This window comes from Lissotriton helveticus, chromosome 7 (assembly GCF_964261635.1).
Source record: "Lissotriton helveticus chromosome 7, aLisHel1.1, whole genome shotgun sequence".
Lineage (NCBI taxonomy): Eukaryota > Metazoa > Chordata > Amphibia > Caudata > Salamandridae > Lissotriton > Lissotriton helveticus.
In genome coordinates this window covers 48,807,449-48,827,120 of record NC_136068.1, presented here as the reverse complement: position 1 = coordinate 48,827,120, position 19,672 = coordinate 48,807,449, and the positions used below count along the sequence as shown (strand labels likewise).

General features: G+C 40.6%; 1 protein-coding gene across 1 annotated transcript in view; it reads right to left on the bottom strand.

Annotated features, from left to right (window-relative positions):
• Positions 1–19,672, bottom strand: part of LOC144767997 (alpha-2-macroglobulin-like) — a 190,053-nt gene that overhangs the window by 126,274 nt on the left and 44,107 nt on the right. Inside the window, exons 7-8 of the mRNA XM_078651388.1 lie at positions 10,073–10,157; positions 273–396 (exon numbers count right to left, since the gene is read on the bottom strand). Of these exons, the coding sequence (XP_078507514.1) occupies positions 273–396; positions 10,073–10,157 (209 nt within the window). The remainder of the gene's footprint in view (positions 1–272; positions 397–10,072; positions 10,158–19,672) is intronic.

The following is a 19,672-nucleotide window of genomic DNA, read 5'->3' as shown; positions in this document are numbered from 1 at the left end:
CAAAACTTTAAGTCTAATATCGACAGTACAAGACCTAGTTAACGTCTGGTCTAGGCCTATACTATTGAAGGTATTATTCCAATGCGCAGAGCCTATTGGGATAATAGGAACTACACTACAGAACAGTCAGGCCAGGTACTCCCTGAACCAGAAACAAGCAATCTAGGACCAAGTTCACCCTAGATGGGCTTTTCAGCCAGGTATAGCTTGCTTCCATTTGCACACTATCATAAGTTACTGGGGGCCCCCCTTCCTTTCGCAGTCCTACTCACCGCTCGCGAGAACTCCTCACACACAGCTTCTGACTCTTTGCCATAGCAGTTGCTGTAGCTCTGGCGGTACTTCCGGCAGACACTGACTTTCAGGATACCAGACACTGGCTTTCCATAGGTATACCTACCGCAAATAGCAGCACAAACAAAATATGATTAAAGATACAAAGGCACAGCTGGAAATAAAAAGCCAGCAACAACCCCCTCCTTTCCAGATTTGGCTACATAAATGTTTAGTCTTGGTAGACATCATGTCATCACAACAAACACCAACATCAGATGGATTGGCCGCTTCTTTCTGAGGGTGCCCTCTTTTGCACAAATATTTTTCCAGACAAGCATTGCCGGACTCATTCGGCTAAAACGTGCATACCCAGACATGTGTTTGTGCATGTTTGTGTTTGCAGGCAAGCCATTTTGGTGGCTTTGCTTATGCTTCTTTATTTTTCATGAACACTGTAATGATAAACCAACTGCCCCTCACTCATCACTTTCCCAGGCACTCATACACAGACTCACTCACTAATCCTCTCAGCTTTCAGCCTACTCCCTCACCCACCCCTTGCTCAGTTACACACACTGCTAAGAATTCAAACACTGAAATTTCCCCCCTAATGACCCCTTAAAATATATTGCTCTGGACTGTTTTAGTGGCAGTGAATTAATTGACTACTTGCAGCTCGATGACAAAAGTGGAATGAATTTGTCCTTTTCACCTTAGGAGGAGAGGAGATAGATTTGGGCATGTCCTTTGAACATGTGGCAGCTGGGGCCAGGTCTTCGTTAACCAGCAAGCACAAGTTGCAGCCGTGACGACATGGCAGAAGGAATGTGTGAAATATAAAGGAATTTAAAGGACTGCGGGGCATATTAGCAAGAACTTCGTTAAAATTATCGAAACTGCCGCTAAAACGGCGATAATGGTCTTGCTAATATGCATTATAGAATTCCAATAGAAGCCCAGGTTAGATGTGCAGGACATCTAACCTGGGCTTCTATTGGAATTCTATAACGCATATTAGCGAGCCCATTATCGCCAAACTGCCGCTAAAACGGCAACAATTCTAACGAGGTTCTTGCTAATATGCCACTGCATTTGGGGAACTTATTCAATGGCCCTGGAAGAAGTTAACAGAGCTATATTCAATTTAATGGCCAAAGCAGGACTGGGCGAAGAAGTGAATGAGTTAGTGGGTGGGAACAACTTGACTGTAAAAGAGGAGAGGGAGGGGCTGTAGGAGCAGTAGTGTGGGATCATGTGTGTTCAGTACTCTGAGGCAGATTTACAAGCCCCTTGCGTCACTTTTGCGCCTCTGTTGTGTCACTTTTTGTGACGCAGTGGCGGCTTAAAAAGGCATCCCATTTACAACGTGATGCATATAGGGAGATGCATCATTTTCTAAAGCTCAACGTCACTTAACCCCTTGGACGCGGCGGTAATTCTGCTGCGGCGCGGGGGTCGCGCGGCGCCCCCATGCTCGTGACGGAACCACTCCGTCACAAGCCACGGGCGCGCTGTGCTCATGACAGAGTGGTTCCGTCACGGCCCCGCACGCTCATTAATTCCGCCGGCAGGCACGGAATTGCTGCAGCGTGGGCGGGTTGGCCGCGCCATGACAGAACCACTCCGTCATTCGCATAGCGCGCCCGTGGCTCGTGACGGAGTGGTTCCGTCACGAGCACGGAACGCGTTAATACCTGCCCCAGGTATAATGTATGCAGGGTGGGCATTCCCACCCAGGTAAGTCTCGTAAAAGTGACGTAGTTAAATCTAAAAGATTTCACTGCACCGCTTCTAGGACGCCACTGTGTCAAAATCTTATGCCTGTTTGGAGCAAATGTAAGAAGTGACGCACAATGAGGATAGGCTTCCCCAGGCATTGCTGGAGTTGCGTCGTGCTTGTGACACGACAACAGCAATGCGTGACTTTTGTGCCAACAGATGCATCAGAATTTCTGACGCATCAGTCAATCCTAGCACAATGCTGCTCTGTGCTCCGTATTGTACATATGGTGCATTGTGGTGGCACAAGGGTTTCTCAGGGTGACGCAGGGAAAGTGAAAAATCTCTACAGATGAGTCACTGTCCCATTGCCGAATTGCTCACAATTTATAAAGCCAGATGCATTTCAACTGCCATGTATGGAGCTGGAATAGGGGGATATGTAAATGTTGATTCATTGCAGACAATGGAGAATACATTTTTTAGATATCTTTTAGCTACCCTAAACAGTACAGCTACGTACATTGTCCATGCCGAGCTGGGAATACCATATCTGACCCACCTAATTAAAACGCAGCCGGTCCTTTTGTGGCGCAAGATTTGGTCACGCGTGGCCACAGGTCTTAATAGGGACGTGATTGAAGATTGCCTGAGACTACAGCGTGTTTCAAGTATCCCATGGCTTAACTATGTCAAGCATTTCGTGGCCAACTTGGGACATCCTGAATACTTCCACAACTCTGTTAGCATCTCTACCATCCAAAGGCAAGAACTAAAGACCATCTGCATGAACTCTTTATAGAATTTGAGATTCTCTCTTAATAATGACAAACCGACTGTTAGAGAGAACCAATTGCTACTGATACAACCAGGGATACAACCATACCTTTTAAATACAAAGGGTAGTTATTACAGGATGTTATTAACACGCTTACACTTCGGTAATTTTCATAACATTGTTACATTTCCAAACATGAATGATTGGTCACACCCCCTAGACCCTTGCCCATGTGACGATATATCCTCACAGACCACGATTCATATTATGTTTTTCTGCACTTTCTAGGTCTCGCCTCTGCGACACAGGGCAATCTGATAGCTGCTGTGCTTAGCTATCCTTCTCGCCTGCTCCTGTTTGAGCCCAGAGGTGAAAAAACATACATTTTCATTGATATACGTTCCATCTGTAGCCGATGAATAGGGTGGCAGCGAGGCTTGCTTAATTTTTCGGGGCCAACCAGAATACTGGTCCACCTGCATCCCTGCCTCGGAACTCTGGCAGACAGGACTCATTTATCATACAGATGCAAAAATCATATGGACAATGATAAACTGAGTTTCTTATCATACTAGACAGCTGGGGATTTTTCTCCACAGCTACTATTAAATAAAGAAATTCAAGAACCCCCTGATTTTAATTGTCGGTGTATGCAGTTATATGTTGTTTAGTTTGTTTTTGGCCCTGAAGAAGGTGATTCAAATAGCAGCAGTCACCGAAACGTACGTAGGCCGTACGCATTTAAGACCCCTATTTTGAAAATCATTTTTGTCACATGTACAGAGAAAGAAACAACCATTTGTAACAATGCTCAAATCAATAAGTGATTAGTTCTCAGGACTTCTCTCCCATAGTAATTCATAGGGGTCTTTCTAGAACAGCTTTGTGTCTGTTTAGTTTGTTTTGTAAATCATGTCCAATCAGTTCTTTTAGACTAGGTAGTGAGTGTAGCAGCATGTCTGATGGAATGAATGATATTAGGATAAGATGATCTGTTTGGGGTTCATCGTTTCATGTATTATCATGGTTTGCTTACCCTGATTTACAGAGCGTGGCACTTAAATCTTTTGTATGTAAACAAAGTATTATGTATTTATGATATAAAATATAAATCGAATGGTCAAAATGAGAAAAATAATAAAAATAATGTTTGAATAAATTAAATGTCTTTCTTGCATATAGCATCCTTTTTGAAAGATAGTGTGAAGATTATCACTGTGAAAGAAATATAGGTCTGACTAGAGGTACTTCTTAGCTTTGGTTTGAGGAAGTTTAGACATCGAATTATTTTGAAAGATAATACCTTACCTAAAGAACACAAAGTCTGAAATGTACCGCTAGCGTTGAGAAGTCCGTTAAAACAGGAATTAGATAGATTATGCTCCGAAGGAATAATAGAACCAATAGAAGCTTCGGAATGGCTCAGTCCGATCGTTATCGCACACAAACCTAATGGCAGCATTCGCATGTGTGTTGATTTAAGACATCTTAATGAGAATATTTGAGTGGATCGCCATCCCCTTCCCCACATAAATGAAATGTTTGCCACTCTGGATAATGCTAAATGTTTTTCTACCTTAGATTTATCGAGTGCTTACCACCAGGTATTATTACAACCTGAATCAAAGCACTTATCATTCATCACGCCTGAGGGGGCATTCCAATTCATTCGTATGCCGTTTGGGTTGGCATCTGCTTCGGCAGTTTTTCAACGCATCATGCAGGGCATTCTTAAAGATATGACCAATATATTAGTGTTCCAGGACGATATTTTGTTTTGGGGAAAGGACAGGAAAGAACACGATGAGATATTAGCGATTGTTTTGAGTAAGTTGGAACAGGCGGGTTTGACTAGTCTTAAAAAATGCAAATTTGCCCAAGCTGGAGTAGACTATCTTGGTCACACCACTTTGTGCAAAGAAGGCATCAAACCCAAGTTTAAATTAGTGGAAGACCTAGAGAAAGCTCCTATCCCTCAAAATAAAGATCAGTTGAGATCATTTCTGGGATGAGCCGAATATTATTCGAGGTTTATTCGTAATTTTTTCAATTGTGTCTCTCCATTGCGTGAATTGATGAAGAAAAATGTAAATTTTATATGGTCAAATCAATGTCAAAGTGCGTTTGAACAAATTAAGAAAGCTGTTGTTAACGCAGCTGCTTTAAAACCTTTCAACATCAATGACAAATGCATTATTGTGACTGATGCCAGTGGTTATGGTTTGGGGGCGGTATTAATGCAAATTCATGATGGTAAGGAAAGGGTGATTGCATTTGCTTTCAGAACTTTGAAAGGGGCGGAGAGCACTTATTTAACCATTGAAAAGGAGGCTTTAGCGTGTTGGTGGGGTGTGCAGCATTTTCGGAATTTTGTTTGGGGAATTTGTTTTGATCTTCAAACAGATCACAAACCTCTGGTTGATGTTTTTTCCACATCGGGAGCAGCAAAGGCCACACCACGCATAGCAAAGTGGATTTATCGGTTACAGGAATATAACTTTTGCATTAAATATGTACCAGGGGTTAGGAATGTAAATGCGGATTGTTTGTCCCGTCTTCCTGTGGATAAAAATGATGAGGAGAACATTGATGTAGATGAAGAAGAGTGGGTTGTAGCCAAGTTAGAGGAAGTTTGCCAAGCTATAGAGGAGTCTGATTGGAAATTAGCAATTTTGGACGATGAAGTTATTAAAAGAGTAATTGAGTGTCTTCCGTCCAAAGAAGGTTGGAAATCACATGTAGATTTAATTACATATAACGAAGTCTGGAATGAGTTATCGTTTGTGAAGGGTATTGTAAGAAGAAGTGACAAATTGGTGGTTCCCTTTTCTATGAGGTCCAGATTATTGAATCTCTTACACGAAGGTCATGGGGTGATGTCTGCTATGAAAAGGAAGGCCAGGGAGGATTTTTGGTGGCCGGGAATGGATACAAGTAGAGAAAGATTTGTAAGAGATTGTGTTGAGTGTTGTCGGAGTGATAAGGCTCACATAGTGAAGCAAACTACCATACATCATATGGATTGGCCGAAATTTCCTTGGGAGAGATTAGCAATAGATATTTGTGGTCCGTTTGACATTCTTGGTGTTGGCAGTAGATTTGCCGTGGTGTTGATGGAATATTTCTCTAAGTGGCCAGAGGTCACATTTGTGAGAGAAGTCAAAACGGAGAATATAATTGATTTTTGTGAGGAAATTTTCATGAGGGAAGGTTGTCCTGAAGAAATTTTATCGGACAATGGTCCACAATTTGTTTCTGATGAGTTCAGTTGTTTCCTTAAGACATGGGGCATTAAACATTTGAGAACCCAGGTTTATCATCCTCGGGGAAATGGTCTCATTGAACGCTTTAACCGCGTTCTAGGCAAATGTATTCAAAGGATCACTGAAATAATATCGAGGGACAGAATATCGACCATCAAAAAGATCGTTGACAAAATATCGACAGTCAAAATATCGAGTTTCTATCTACAAACAGGTAAGTACAAAAATATCGAGTTAAAAATATCGTTTACAAAAATATAGTTGTAAAAAATATCGTATTTACTAAAAACAGTGTTAAATTAAAATTAATAATTAATTACTAAAATATACTTAAAATTACTTAAACTTATAATAATTAAATAATTAATGAAAGTTAAATAAATATTTTTTTATTTCATATTTATTAAGACATATATACATAGTAACAAAATATAATAAAATACCCAAAAACTGAAAACTGACCCTGAACCCTAAAAATACCCCTTTACCCAAAAACCCAAAACTGACCCTGAACCCTAAAAATACCCCTTTACCCAAAAACTGAAAACTGACCCTGAACCCTAAAAATACCCCTTTACCCAAAAACCCAAAACTGACCCTGAACCCTAAAAATACCCCTTTACCCAAAAACTGAAAACTGACCCTAAACCCTAAAAATACCCCTTTACCCAAAAACTGAAAACTGACCCTGAACCCTAAAAATACCCCTTTACCCAAAAACTGAAAACTGACCCTAAACCCTAAAAATACCCCTTTACCCAAAAACCCAAAACTGACCCTGAACCCTAAAAATAAAAACACATTTTTTTACTATCTATAGTATATACTTACATATTTTCACTTTCTATATTATTTACAGTCGATATTACTTCACTTACCTTAACCCCTTCCACGCTGATGACGAGCTGGGCTCGTCATGAGGTAGCCTCCTGCTACGCTGATGACGAGCCCAGCTCGTCACGTAACATGCGGTTTCGCAAAAGTCAGCGTACGAGCGGAATTCCGCCCGCACGCATGCGGTTAAAAACGATATTTTGGCTGTCTATATTCTGTCCTGTCGATATTTTGTCCAAACGATATTTTTGACTCGATATTCTGTCCAAACGATATTTTGGAGTCGATATTATGTCTGTGCACCGTATTCAAATGGCTATTTACAACAATAAGGATTGGAAGTGTTTAGTAAAAAAAATGTTGTGGAATTATAGGACCAAGCCACACTCTGTAACTGGGGAAACGCCTTTTTGTTTACTTAAAGGTAGGATTCCATGTTCAATTACGGTTCCAGATTGAATGGGAAGGTGTGGTAGGAGAGTGGTTGATTATAAGGCTATAAGATCCAAAGTTGAGTCGTATCAGAGTTTCTATGTGGATAGACATAATTACAATTCACATAAAGATTCACAGAAGTTTGAAGTTGATGATTATGTCAGGGTAAAATTGGGAGTTTTACATCACAAAGGAAGTTCAAAATTATCTGATCCTAAGAAAATCATAATGGTTAAAGGTAATCTTTTGGAACTCTCAGATGGAAAGTTGTGGAATGCTAATCGTGTTACTAAGTGTAATGTCACTGAAATACGTGAGTGGTTGTCAAAGGATTTTGATAATTCTACTGAGAATGATGTAACACCCAAGTTTCCTTCTATAACAGTATCTACTGTCAGTTTACCTAATGCGTGTGCTAAATTGGTTCCACAAAGACCACTTAGTTCACGTGCCAAGTTTGTTCCACAAAAATTCCATGATTATGTTTGTGGATAATTTTCTTATTAGTTTGTGTTAATCTTTATTTTATTTTGTTTTTAAAGAAGGAAGATATGTTCCATTCTGATGTAAGGTTAAGTCTGCTGCTAAGCAACCTGGAGCTTCTACTCCTGGAATCCGGTGTGTGGAGTCCAGTAGAAGACAGCTGAGGTGGCGATAGTAGCTGTTGGGGGTTGTTCCTGCTATCTATCTTAATAAACTAATTCTAACATCTGACAAGATCTCTTCGATATAAAAGTATATACCTACGTGGTACATATATCTCCAAAGTATGTGTATGTGCAGTTAGGGATATTAAATCTATACTTCCCTATTTGCACATGCCTTTAGATATTTTGCCCCTCAATACTTTTACCACAATATTGTTTGAATCGATGTTCAGTAGTACAACCTTCAATTAAAAATGTCAGACCCAGGTGGGGGATACAGTTAGGTATATGGGGAAACATGTTTATTCTTCTAATTCAAAATTACAAAGCAAAAGCATGCATTCTTGCATCAAAACAAAAATAATGAAATTGAATAACTTCTACATAGTCTATGTAATTGCTTAACTTCTTATCCATACAATGAAGGCTTTCCAATCAATCACAAAAGGTGCAGTAGCTGCACCAGTAGTGGATGTAGGAGTGTCCTCTTGTGACCTTCTAAAAAACAAGTCTCTGGTCTTAAGGTTTGTTGTATTGTTGGAGACAACTGCAACACAAAAGCAATATCAGACGCTTTTCACAGACATGTATGTGTGCAAGTTTAACCCCTTCCATGCTTATGACGAGCCCAGCACAGTGGAGCTGTGCGCATGATGAGCTGGGCTCGTCATAACAGTCGCGGTCCACTCACCAGCAATTTATTCCCCGTCTGTGCGATAGAATCAATCAGTTGGCGGAGTCGTGACAAGCCCAGCTCATCATGAGCACAGCTCCACTGTGCCTCATGACGAGCTGGGCTCTTCACGAGCACCGCGGCGCCGCGGCCACTCCCACGCCCCCCTGCGCCGTGGGGGAATTACCCCCGCAGCGAAGGGGTTAAAGATATATTTTTCATGTGAGCAGTGTGTGGCATTAGTGGACACACGAGAGCAAACATACACAGAGCAAAAGGTGAATTAAAGGCAAATCAGCACAACAGCAGGTAATGCCTAGGTAGCTTCTGCAACAATGGAGAACCATGACACTTATATTGCCAATCTTAGCAGGCACTGGGTATGTTGTGGTAAATGAAGACGATGAATTGTACAATATATCAGGACAACAATATGTAGGCATTGTCGTGAGTAAGCGGCCTCTTTTGCTAGGGTATCTACTTAGTATGAAGGAAGTTTGCTTCTCTGCTTTGGCCTTAGTCTGTTTTGAGTAGCCCAAAGGCTGAAACAGGCAATAGAACCGCAACAAGCAAATGCTAGCAGAATGTAACCAATACTTAATTTGAGCAAGTGGTTTCCGGTGCTCAGCACCAGCAGTGTCTGCCACATGGTGATGCTGTTGATCTAATTAGAGGTGAGCACAACAACATTTGTATATATATTCTTTATTGTCCGATTAATTAAAATCATTACAATAAAACAACAATTCGTGAACCAGAGCAATTTCTTACATTCCTTAAAGATAATAAGGAAGTATTAACATATCTTTATAACTGTTAGAAGTACATAAAATATCATAAAAAGGTATTTTGTTCATAACCATATAAAATACATTTCATTATTATTCACCTTACATATTAATAAACCAATTCATACAAATAATCTTTGAGTCCCATATCTGTTTTTTTTTTTCTTTTTTATCAGCCCCTAAAATGAAGCAGAGCATACAGTAACAAATGTTTGGTCCAGGTGTGTTCTTAATGCTTACAATATAAAGTGCCTCTAAGTTAAGCCTGACTGCCAGAGGGTTGAGCACAGGTTAATTTGGGGTTTGCACGTGTTTCACCCTGACAAGAATTGTGAACTAGTAACCCAATTTCTTACAGGGTGGAAACAAAATTGTGTTCTAACCTATGCTGGTGAACTTTTCAGAGACAGTTGTTGGATAGCATAGCCATAAAAAACAAAGCTCTCCCAAAGATCCTATAGGTGCTCCATCCGAAAAGAGCACCGTCATCCCCTGTGCAGTTCAGTCATTGGGCACGATGAAGATCCCTGACACCATTCTACAATATATTCAGTCGTGGATAAGGAAGACTACTGGCTGATAATGCTCGAGCTGCACGTCAAGGCCCTTTTCATATGTTACAAAACCGTAATGCACTGTAAAAACTGTAAAGCACTCACTTGGCGCAGACATTCACTTCCAATTGCTCATCCATAATGGTGATGGACTTGGGCATCTGGACAAGGACTTCAAATTTTGGTAAAACTGAAATGTTAAAGAGATGTAGGTGTCAGTCCAGCTGGTGAGGCTTCTAAAAGGAAATCATGTACATCAATGAATGAACCGAGCAATGCCCCTGCTCCCCTCAGTGCACTAAACAGAGTTTCCTCCTCTGTGTACTCCAGTGTTCTTGCAGTGTAGGAAGCAGTAGAAATCGCTATAATTATTGAGATTTCTACATGAATCCCGTTTTGCGAGTCTTTAATAGCGATTCCTTAATAATTGCTATTAAGGACTCGCAAAACGGGACGTTGATGAATCTGGGGGTTAGTCCCCTCTTTCTGCACTCCTCCCATTCCTTTGTACCTTACTGTTCTCTTTCTGCGCTCCACCTATTCCTTTGTGCCTTAGTGTCCTTATTCTGCATTCCTCCTATTCTTTTGTACCTTACAGTTCTGTTCTCGTTCTGTGCTCCACCTATTCCTTGAGACCTTAGAGTTCTCTTTCTGTGATTCTTACATTTTTATGTACCTTAGTGTTCTCTATGTACACTCTTTCAATTCCTAAGTATATATCCCCCAGATGCATCAAGCATCCATTTTGCGATTCCTTATTAGCGAAAAATAAGGAATCGCTAATAAGGCATAGCAAAATGGAATGCAAGAAGAAATCACTTTAAAAATAGCGATTTCTTAAAATTCCCTAATTGAGATTCGCAAATTGCGAGTTGCAATTAAGGAATACATCCCCATTCATTCCTAGAGGCCCATAGGAATGAATGGGAAGAATTTGGGCCTTAGTCTTCTTGTTTTCCACTGCTCCCATTTCCATATACTTGTAAATCTGCATTTGCGCTCTGGACTCCTCATACTCAGACATACCTTTGTGTTCTTTTTCTGCAACCCTTGTATTACTTTGTAACCTAGTGTTATCTTACCACCCTCCTCCCATTCACCTTAATATTATGTTACAGCACGTTTCATATGCCTCTGCAGCTTAATGTTCTATTACCACATTCATCAAAACCCTGCATACCTTTTTAATCATAATTAATTATTAGCATCAGAATGCACAGAAAGTCAGTGAAGGTAACAACACTTCCCAGTGAAAACCAACATATATTGAGCTACAGAGTAACAATGTTCCAAGTAGTACAATGCCTTTTCATAGGTTTACATTCAGGTACTATCATATAGTTTCTTCAGAAATCATGGATGCTGTTATTGTTGAAACATGCATGAAACATTAAAAGACAGCATATACCCAACATGATAATAAGATAATGGTTATGAATTGCTACATCTGTCCTCTGGTGTATAAACCAAGAGCAGTCAGTCACTGGTGGGAGGGTGCTCACTTTTGCCTTAGGAGGAGGGAGAAGGAACAGAGAGGAATGTTGAAGGATATTGAGCATATGTGTTCTGAGAACTGCCTCTGTTCTTCCACCTCCCCGGCATGTAACCACCCTGTCCAATTCATGACTGCGGCGTGCAAGAAAGAGTCCTCCGTCGCTTCTTCTGGGAACCCGCACTTGACAATGCATAAATTGAGGTTGTTTTGGATGTACGTCTTAACGCGGGCTTTTACACCACGCTGCCATTACGAATAGTATGATTTACTATTCCAACTCCAGCCTACGCAACAGTAGGGAAGGTGTTGGAATAGTAAATCTACTATTCCTTAGTATCTAGCGCCATCCAGCGCAAGTCGTGGTAACGACTTGCGTTGTGATGGCAGCGTCGTAATGGCAGCGCGGTGTAAAGCCTGCGTTGTCATGGCTCTCTCCCCTGTCATTTGGCCCGAGGAAGAGATGCTGTGTTCATCCGTGCCATACTTATAATATGTCGGTCCAATAAAAGAGCCAGATCTACTAGCCAGGTCAACGCCCATTATACTTTTGAATGAGCCGAGCAGACAGGTCTCAGTGGAATGCAAGCCAGGCATTCCAATGGCAATGGTGAGGAAATCTACCACGCACCCCAATACTGGGCGAAACAAGTGCAGGACCATAGCATATGGAAAACTCTGCATCCAGGGTCATATACCTGGGACATTGTACAGAGACATTAGGAAAGGTCTTACCTATTCTGTTTGGAGTAAAGTCTACCCTATGTAAGACATAAAACTTTAAAGGCACATGCATCAAAGGATTTTGCGATCGCAAATGGTGCGAATTGCAAAAATCGGCCGTTTGTGATCGCAAAATCTGCTTTTGGAATGCATGAATGCATGAAGGGTGAAGGCCCTCGCAATTTGAGAATTCACAAATATTTGCGAATTCTCAAATTGAGATTGCATTTAAGGAATCGCATTTTGCGATTCCTTAAATGCAATGCATGAAACTTAAAAAAAATTGCAATTTCGCAATTAGGGGGAGCAAATTACCAGTAGGTTGAACCTCATGGTAATTTGCGAAAACTTTGAAAAATGCACTTTTGTGCATTTTTCAAAGTTTCGTGTTGTGCACACACACATGTTCTACTTTTGCACTCCTCCCATTCCTATGCCATAATGGTGACTTGCTGCGCCCCTCCAATTCCTTCATACTTACTGTTATCTTTCTGAATTCTTCCCATTCCAAGATACCTTAGAACCCTCTTACAGGACATCACTCATTCCAAGATATTCCAATACTCTCTCTTTGCTCTCTTCCCAATCATATATGCCTTTGTAGGTGCTTTCTGCATTCCTCCTTTTGTAATAAAACTTAATATGGTTTTTCTGGCTCCTCTGATTCGGATATGCCTTGGGTGTTGCCTTCACCGCATTCCCCTGAATCATATCAACCTTAGAGTTCTCCTTCTGCAATCTACCTCTTCTTATGTACCTCCATATTCTCCTTCACTCCTCCCATTCCTGTGTATTTTAGTGTTCTCTACCACACTCGTCACAGTCCCATATACCCTAGAGTTCTCGTGCTACACTCCTTGTATTCCAGGTTACCACGGATTTCGAAATTTGGTCTATTGTTGGCAGAGGTTTGCACCCTATGCATGTAGGGACCATAGCTATAGTCAGGGTAAATCAGATGCTCAACCTAAATTATCCTGTGCTCACCCTCTGGGAGCTTGGCACAGAGCAGTCAGGCTAACTTAAGGTCTGCTCACCTCATTTAGAGGCATATGGACCTTCGGTATGTCGATGGCAAAGACTACTCCGTCTCGGCATACACCTCCGATGGCCCAGTAGACTTTCAGGTAGATTCATGAAAGAAAGATCGGCTCGCAAAGGGCCAGATTCTGAGAATCTGGCCCTTTGCGAGTGCAATTTTTGCATTTGGGATTCATCATCCCAAATGCAAAAATCGCTAATTGCGAAATCGCATATTTGCGAGGAATTGCATTTAAGGAATCTCTATTTGAGATTCCTTAAATGCAATTCATTAACCATTTTCTATTAGCGAATTCGCTATTTCTGGCCGCTATTTACCACGAATTGTAACTTCATGGTAAATAGCGAAAACTCAGAAAAATGCACTCTAGTGCATTTTTCTGAGTGGTATGTTACACACACACACGTCCTTTGGACATGTGTGTGCGCAACATCTGGTTACATTTGCTTTTCAGGGGTGCTACAGGGTGTCTTTTGGACACCCCTGGCACCCTTGAAATCGCATCCTTATTTGTGATTAGCAAATTGCTAATCGCAAATAAGGAATAACTCCCCATTCATTCCTATGGGCCATAGGAATGAATGGGGTGTTATTCCTTATTTGCGATTAGCAATTTGCTAAACGAAAATAAGGAAGATATAGGAATCGCAATATTTTTTGCAATTCCTACATGAATCCCGTTTTGCAAGTCCTTAATAGCGATTCCTTATGAATCGCTATTAAAAACTAGCAAAACGGGTCTTTGATGAATCTAGCTGTAAAAGCCATCAGAAGTTTTGACATTTGTTCACCCACACTATTTGGAGTTGTTCATGTCTTCTTCTCAGTTCTTTCTACCACTGTGTTCCTCTTCCATACTTGAGGCATAGCTTTATTCCTTAGTGAGCTCTAGAACCCAATAATGTTATCTTTACCTCAGCCGTCTTACTGTATTCTTGCATTCTATTCCTACTCTAATGCTCATAAAACAAGCTCCTCCTGCCTGCCTCTATATTCTTCAAAATTCTCTTAAGTTCTCTCCATCTCGCAACTACCAAAAATTCTCTTACCATACTGCTCCCATCTGTATACAGCTCAGTTTTCTCTTATGATTCTTGGTTATCTCTATGTTACCCAGAGGTGTTTTATTATACTGATCCAATTCTCACATAGCTCAGTGTTCTAGAGCGGTTCTCACCTATTTCTCAATAATCAGGTTTCTCTTACCATACTAATCTCACATCTGTATAGCTTAGTGCTCTATTACAGTTCTTGCCAATATCTCTGAAAACAAGACATCCCTCCCTGTATATCTTGCATCTGCATATACCTCAGTATTCTCTTGTTTTCAGACATTTCTCAGTACACTAGAGCACTCTTGCCATACCAACCTCAGTGCCCTCTTAAAAAGCGGCCACCCATATCTCTGCAAGCCAGAATGCTCTTATCATATACCTCCAACATCTGTAACCATCATCTGTTCTATACTCTTCCCACCTCTATTTACCTCAGTATTTTTCTGCCATTTTCACTCATTTCTGTATAACTCAGAGTTCTTACCACACTTTTCTATTGTCAATGTTTCACTCTTCTCTTATGGCCCTTATACTCAGCAGCTCACATTTCTGTCACTGTTTGCCACCTTCCTCTATCAGGGTTCTGAAACAGCTCTTGCATATCTCTTTGATACTCAGGCCTTGCTTATACCCCCTCATACATCCATATGTATCATTGGTCTCTTAAGGCCATCCCTTATATCTAGATCGCTCAGGGGACTATTGCGGCTTTCCTCTGGCTTCTTTATGCCACTGAGTTTGCTTATGGTGCTCACCCATCTCTCTCATTAGAACCCAGAGGATTCTTACTATATAGCACCATACCTATTTTCCCCAACATACCCTTATCATTCTCATGGTTCTCTCTATCACTCAGAGTTATGTTACTATGTGCTTTCATGTTCTATACTCTTCAGTCGAGGATACTAACTGTTTAGCGGATAGATGCACAGCTATTTAATTGAAAAAGTTGAAATGAGGATCAAAAGTCTCTTGTAGTTTTATAGGTGCTCACCAAGGTGGCGTCGAGGGCCCAACGACGTCAGGCTAGATACTGAAACGTGAGGCCAGAGAATCTCTGGTCTCATCCCTTAGTTGGCACACAAACTGTTGTCCCTCCTTGAAAACAAGAAAGTGACTTCCATTCAATGTTCATTATAGTTCATATTTATTCCATATTAAAGTTCTCTTTAAGTATTTTTTCAAAACTCATTGATGGTTTTAAACAATCATTTGCAGCGTTAATCTTTTAAGCACTGTCTTTCAAGGCGTGTCCAATGCATTTCGGGCATTTTTGCTATGCCCTTCATCAGGGAATTGACACTAAAAACAACAATATACATATGTATTAGAATCGTAGTAAATGATATGTCAAGCATCATGTAAAATCAAACTTTTTACAAAACATATTGGTAAGTGATTAAAGGAGAAGATAAAGCAAACGAACGATAAACCATCTTATAACATTACGTGTCCAAAAACATTCTAATGGCTACCTATATACATAGAGGTTTGGAAAACGACGTCTCACTTACGTGCTTCTTGTAAGCAGTTATGTGAAAAATCTAAAGGAAAAGTACATGAAACGGTGTTACACTCCGTGGTATGAAAAACCACATTCTACTGGGTGCAGTGTATTGAGATGGTGAAAACTAACCTGAGCGGATACGTCAATGTGCTTAGGTCCGATGTTTGTTTCCTGCAAAACGCCGGCGGGAAACCTTCGTTTGCCGCGCTTCTTAAATTCAAATGGGGGAGTATCACAGGTGTGCTCGCGGTCTCATGAACAGAGTAAACAGACTAAACTTAACAGTTTAAGCTGTTCGTATCGGGGTTTTCGGTTAGAAGCTTCAAACCATTGTGTTTAACATTACCAAAAAAACATGGTAATGTAGTGTATAAAATGCTAACGAAATGTAATGTGAGTTTCAAAAAAAGTTAAAAAAGTAATAAAAGAAATTTGGGCCATGTAAATCTAAACCCAACATGGGATCGAACCCAGGTCTGTGAGGATGTAAGCGCAAACAACTAACCAGATGGCTACGTTAAACGGTGTTAAGATATGCTGTTTTTAGGCAGTGTCAACATGCTAATGAACGGGAATACACACAATAACATCACAAACAGGTATTTAGAGCAATTAAATCATAAGTAACAGGAAAATTCAATTCTTTCGTTGAGACCCATAGGCTTCTGGGTCGATAATTTGTGGATCCAATAGTTCTCTCTCCGGAGCAGAAATTTGTTATTGTCTCTTCCTTCTTGTTTTGTGACTGTCTCAAGAATGATAAACTTGATTTGAGATACATTATGTTGAGCTTCAACGAAATGCGATGATAGAGCTGACTTGGAATTTTTGAGTCTGATATTGGACTTGTGTTCCGTGAGTCGAACCTTCATGCGGCGCTCGGTTTTCCCAACGTATAACTTCCCACATGGGCATTTGATTCCGTATATTAAGTTACTGGAGTCACAGGTGGCATTAACATGTAGTTTGATGGAGTTGCCATATCTCGGATGTTGGATTGAATTACCTTTAATAATATTATTGCAATTGCCGCAATTTAAACAGGGTCTAGTTCCATGGAATGAAATGCTCTCTTTAGGTTTAAGTTGTACCATTTCACCTAAATTTCTGGCCCTGGTATAGGCAAATATTGGTGATTGGTTAAAAGAGTTCCCAAAGTCAGGTTCTAAGTTCAGGATTGACCAGTGTTTCATAATACTTTGTTTGAATTTCCTGCTAGAAGTCGAGTATTTAGAGACTACCACCGTCCGTGTTTGTTCAGGTTTGTTGGTTGGTGTTAATAACTTGTCTCTATCAGTCTCCACAATCCTCTTTTTCGTATCTTCTATTAAAGATTTGGGATAACCTCTGTTGGTGAACTTTTTGGACATTTCATTAAGTCTCACTGTCAAGGTAGTTGAATCTGACGAAATTCTTTTAACTCTCGCCATCTGAGAGTACGGTAAGTTCCGTATCAGGTTAGGTTCATGGAAGCTGGAATGTAATAACATATTATTCCTGTCTGTGGGCTTCACGTACAGATCAGTGACGAAGCCTTGTGGAGTTGCACTAACTTTCACATCAAGAAAGTTAACCGAGGTATCTGAGATCTCCCAGGTTAATTGAAGTCGTTGATCAATGGTATTGAATTTGTTAAGTTGCATTCTTAGCGACTCTTCAGTGTCAGTCCAGACGATGAAATAATCATCGATGTATCGAGTTATCATTTTGAGGTGTTTAGTCCAATCACTATTATTGAGAATGTGTTGTGTTTCATACCATTGCATAAAAATATTCGCATACACAGGGGCTGCTGAATTGCCCATTGCCATCCCTGTAAGTTGTTGGTACCATTCATCTTTCACTCTAAAATAGCTGTGGTACAAGGTGAAGTACATCAGTTCCATAAGGAACAGTTGAAAGTCTTGATCTAGATCGGTCTTCAAGAGAGCTGCTTCTATTGCTTCAATCCCCATGTCGTGTGGGATGCTGGTATACAGACTGCAGACGTCTGCCGTACATAATATCAACTTCTCAGTTGGATCCACTGGTAATTTACGTAATTTGAGTAAAAAGTCGGTTGTGTCCTTGATATATGTTTGCATTTTTTGTACTGAGGGTTGTAAGTATTTATCAATCAGTTGTCCTATGGGTTGATGCAAGCTGCCTATAGTGGAGACTATGGGTCTCATGGGTGGGTTTTTCAAATCCTTGTGTATCTTGGGTAGCATTCTTAAGGATGGACTTTTGGGGTTGACGGTCGTGAGAAAGTTTTTAGTTCTTTCTGTGATTGTACCATGTCGCGATGCTCGTTCAATGATGTTCCTCAAGGTAGTTGAATATTCCATGGTGGGGTTACAAATTAGTTTGCTGTAAGTATTCAGATCGCTGACGTGTTCCATTACTTTGGCATCATACATGTTAGTGTTCATAATAACGATTGCTCCCCCCTTGTCTGCTTTAGTGCAGATGATTTGATCATTCTCTGCAAGTTTTTTCAAAGTATCAAGGTCTTTTTGTGTAATATTTCTGGATTTTGGTTTGATGTGTTTGAGTTTATTAAGATCTTGTTTAACTAAATTCTCAAATAAATCCAATGTCTTGTGGCTCATTGGTGCTTGGAATGAGCTTTGTGGACGTAAGCCCAACAGTTGATCTTTATCTTGTAATGGACGTTCAGGTACAACGTTGTCGAAGAAATGTCTGAGTCTCAGTTTTCGCATGAGCTTGAAGAAGCTCACTTCAAGTTCCAGATGGTCCGTGGAAGTTGTGGGTACGAATGACGTACCTTTCTGTAATAATTCCAATTCATAAATGTTAAGATTTTGGTCGCTAATGTTGATGACAAGTTGTTCTGAGGTTAAGTCTTTTTGGGTTTCTTCTCCTTTTCCTTGGTTGTGGCAGTCGTGCTGCGAGTATTTGGAGGATCCCTTTCCTTCTCTTTTTCCTTTTCTCTTCCCTCGCCGGGGTCTCCTCTTTGAGATTGGCCCTGTTCTAAAAAAGGGCTACTGTCGGGAGTCTTGCTGGTAGTGGGTTCCACTGTGGAGGTTTGCTCCTGTGGTGTGCGTGTTGGTTGTTGCTTTCGTGACTTTTGACTGGATTCACTCTCGGTGGATGAAGTGTCAGTATTCGAGTTGTGAGGACGATTTCTGCGTTTTTGAGCATAGATGTCAGCCCACGAATAGACCTCTCCCAGTCTGTAATCCAAGGTGTCCCGCTTGAACTTACGTATTTTACGTTCATTGATCTCTCTAGAATGGCGGTCTAATTGAACTTAGAACCTGACTTTGGGAACTCTTTTAACCAATCACCAATATTTGCCTATACCAGGGCCAGAAATTTAGGTGAAATGGTACAACTTAAACCTAAAGAGAGCATTTCATTCCATGGAACTAGACCCTGTTTAAATTGCGGCAATTGCAATAATATTATTAAAGGTAATTCAATCCAACATCCGAGATATGGCAACTCCATCAAACTACATGTTAATGCCACCTGTGACTCCAGTAACTTAATAACTTAATATACGGAATCAAATGCCCATGTGGGAAGTTATACGTTGGGAAAACCGAGCGCCGCATGAAGGTTCGACTCACGGAACACAAGTCCAATATCAGACTCAAAAATTCCAAGTCAGCTCTATCATCGCATTTCGTTGAAGCTCAACATAATGTATCTCAAATCAAGTTTATCATTCTTGAGACAGTCACAAAACAAGAAGGAAGAGACAATAACAAATTTCTGCTCCGGAGAGAGAACTATTGGATCCACAAATTATCGACCCAGAAGCCTATGGGTCTCAACGAAAGAATTGAATTTTCCTGTTACTTATGATTTAATTGCTCTAAATACCTGTTTGTGATGTTATTGTGTGTATTCCCGTTCATTAGCATGTTGACACTGCCTA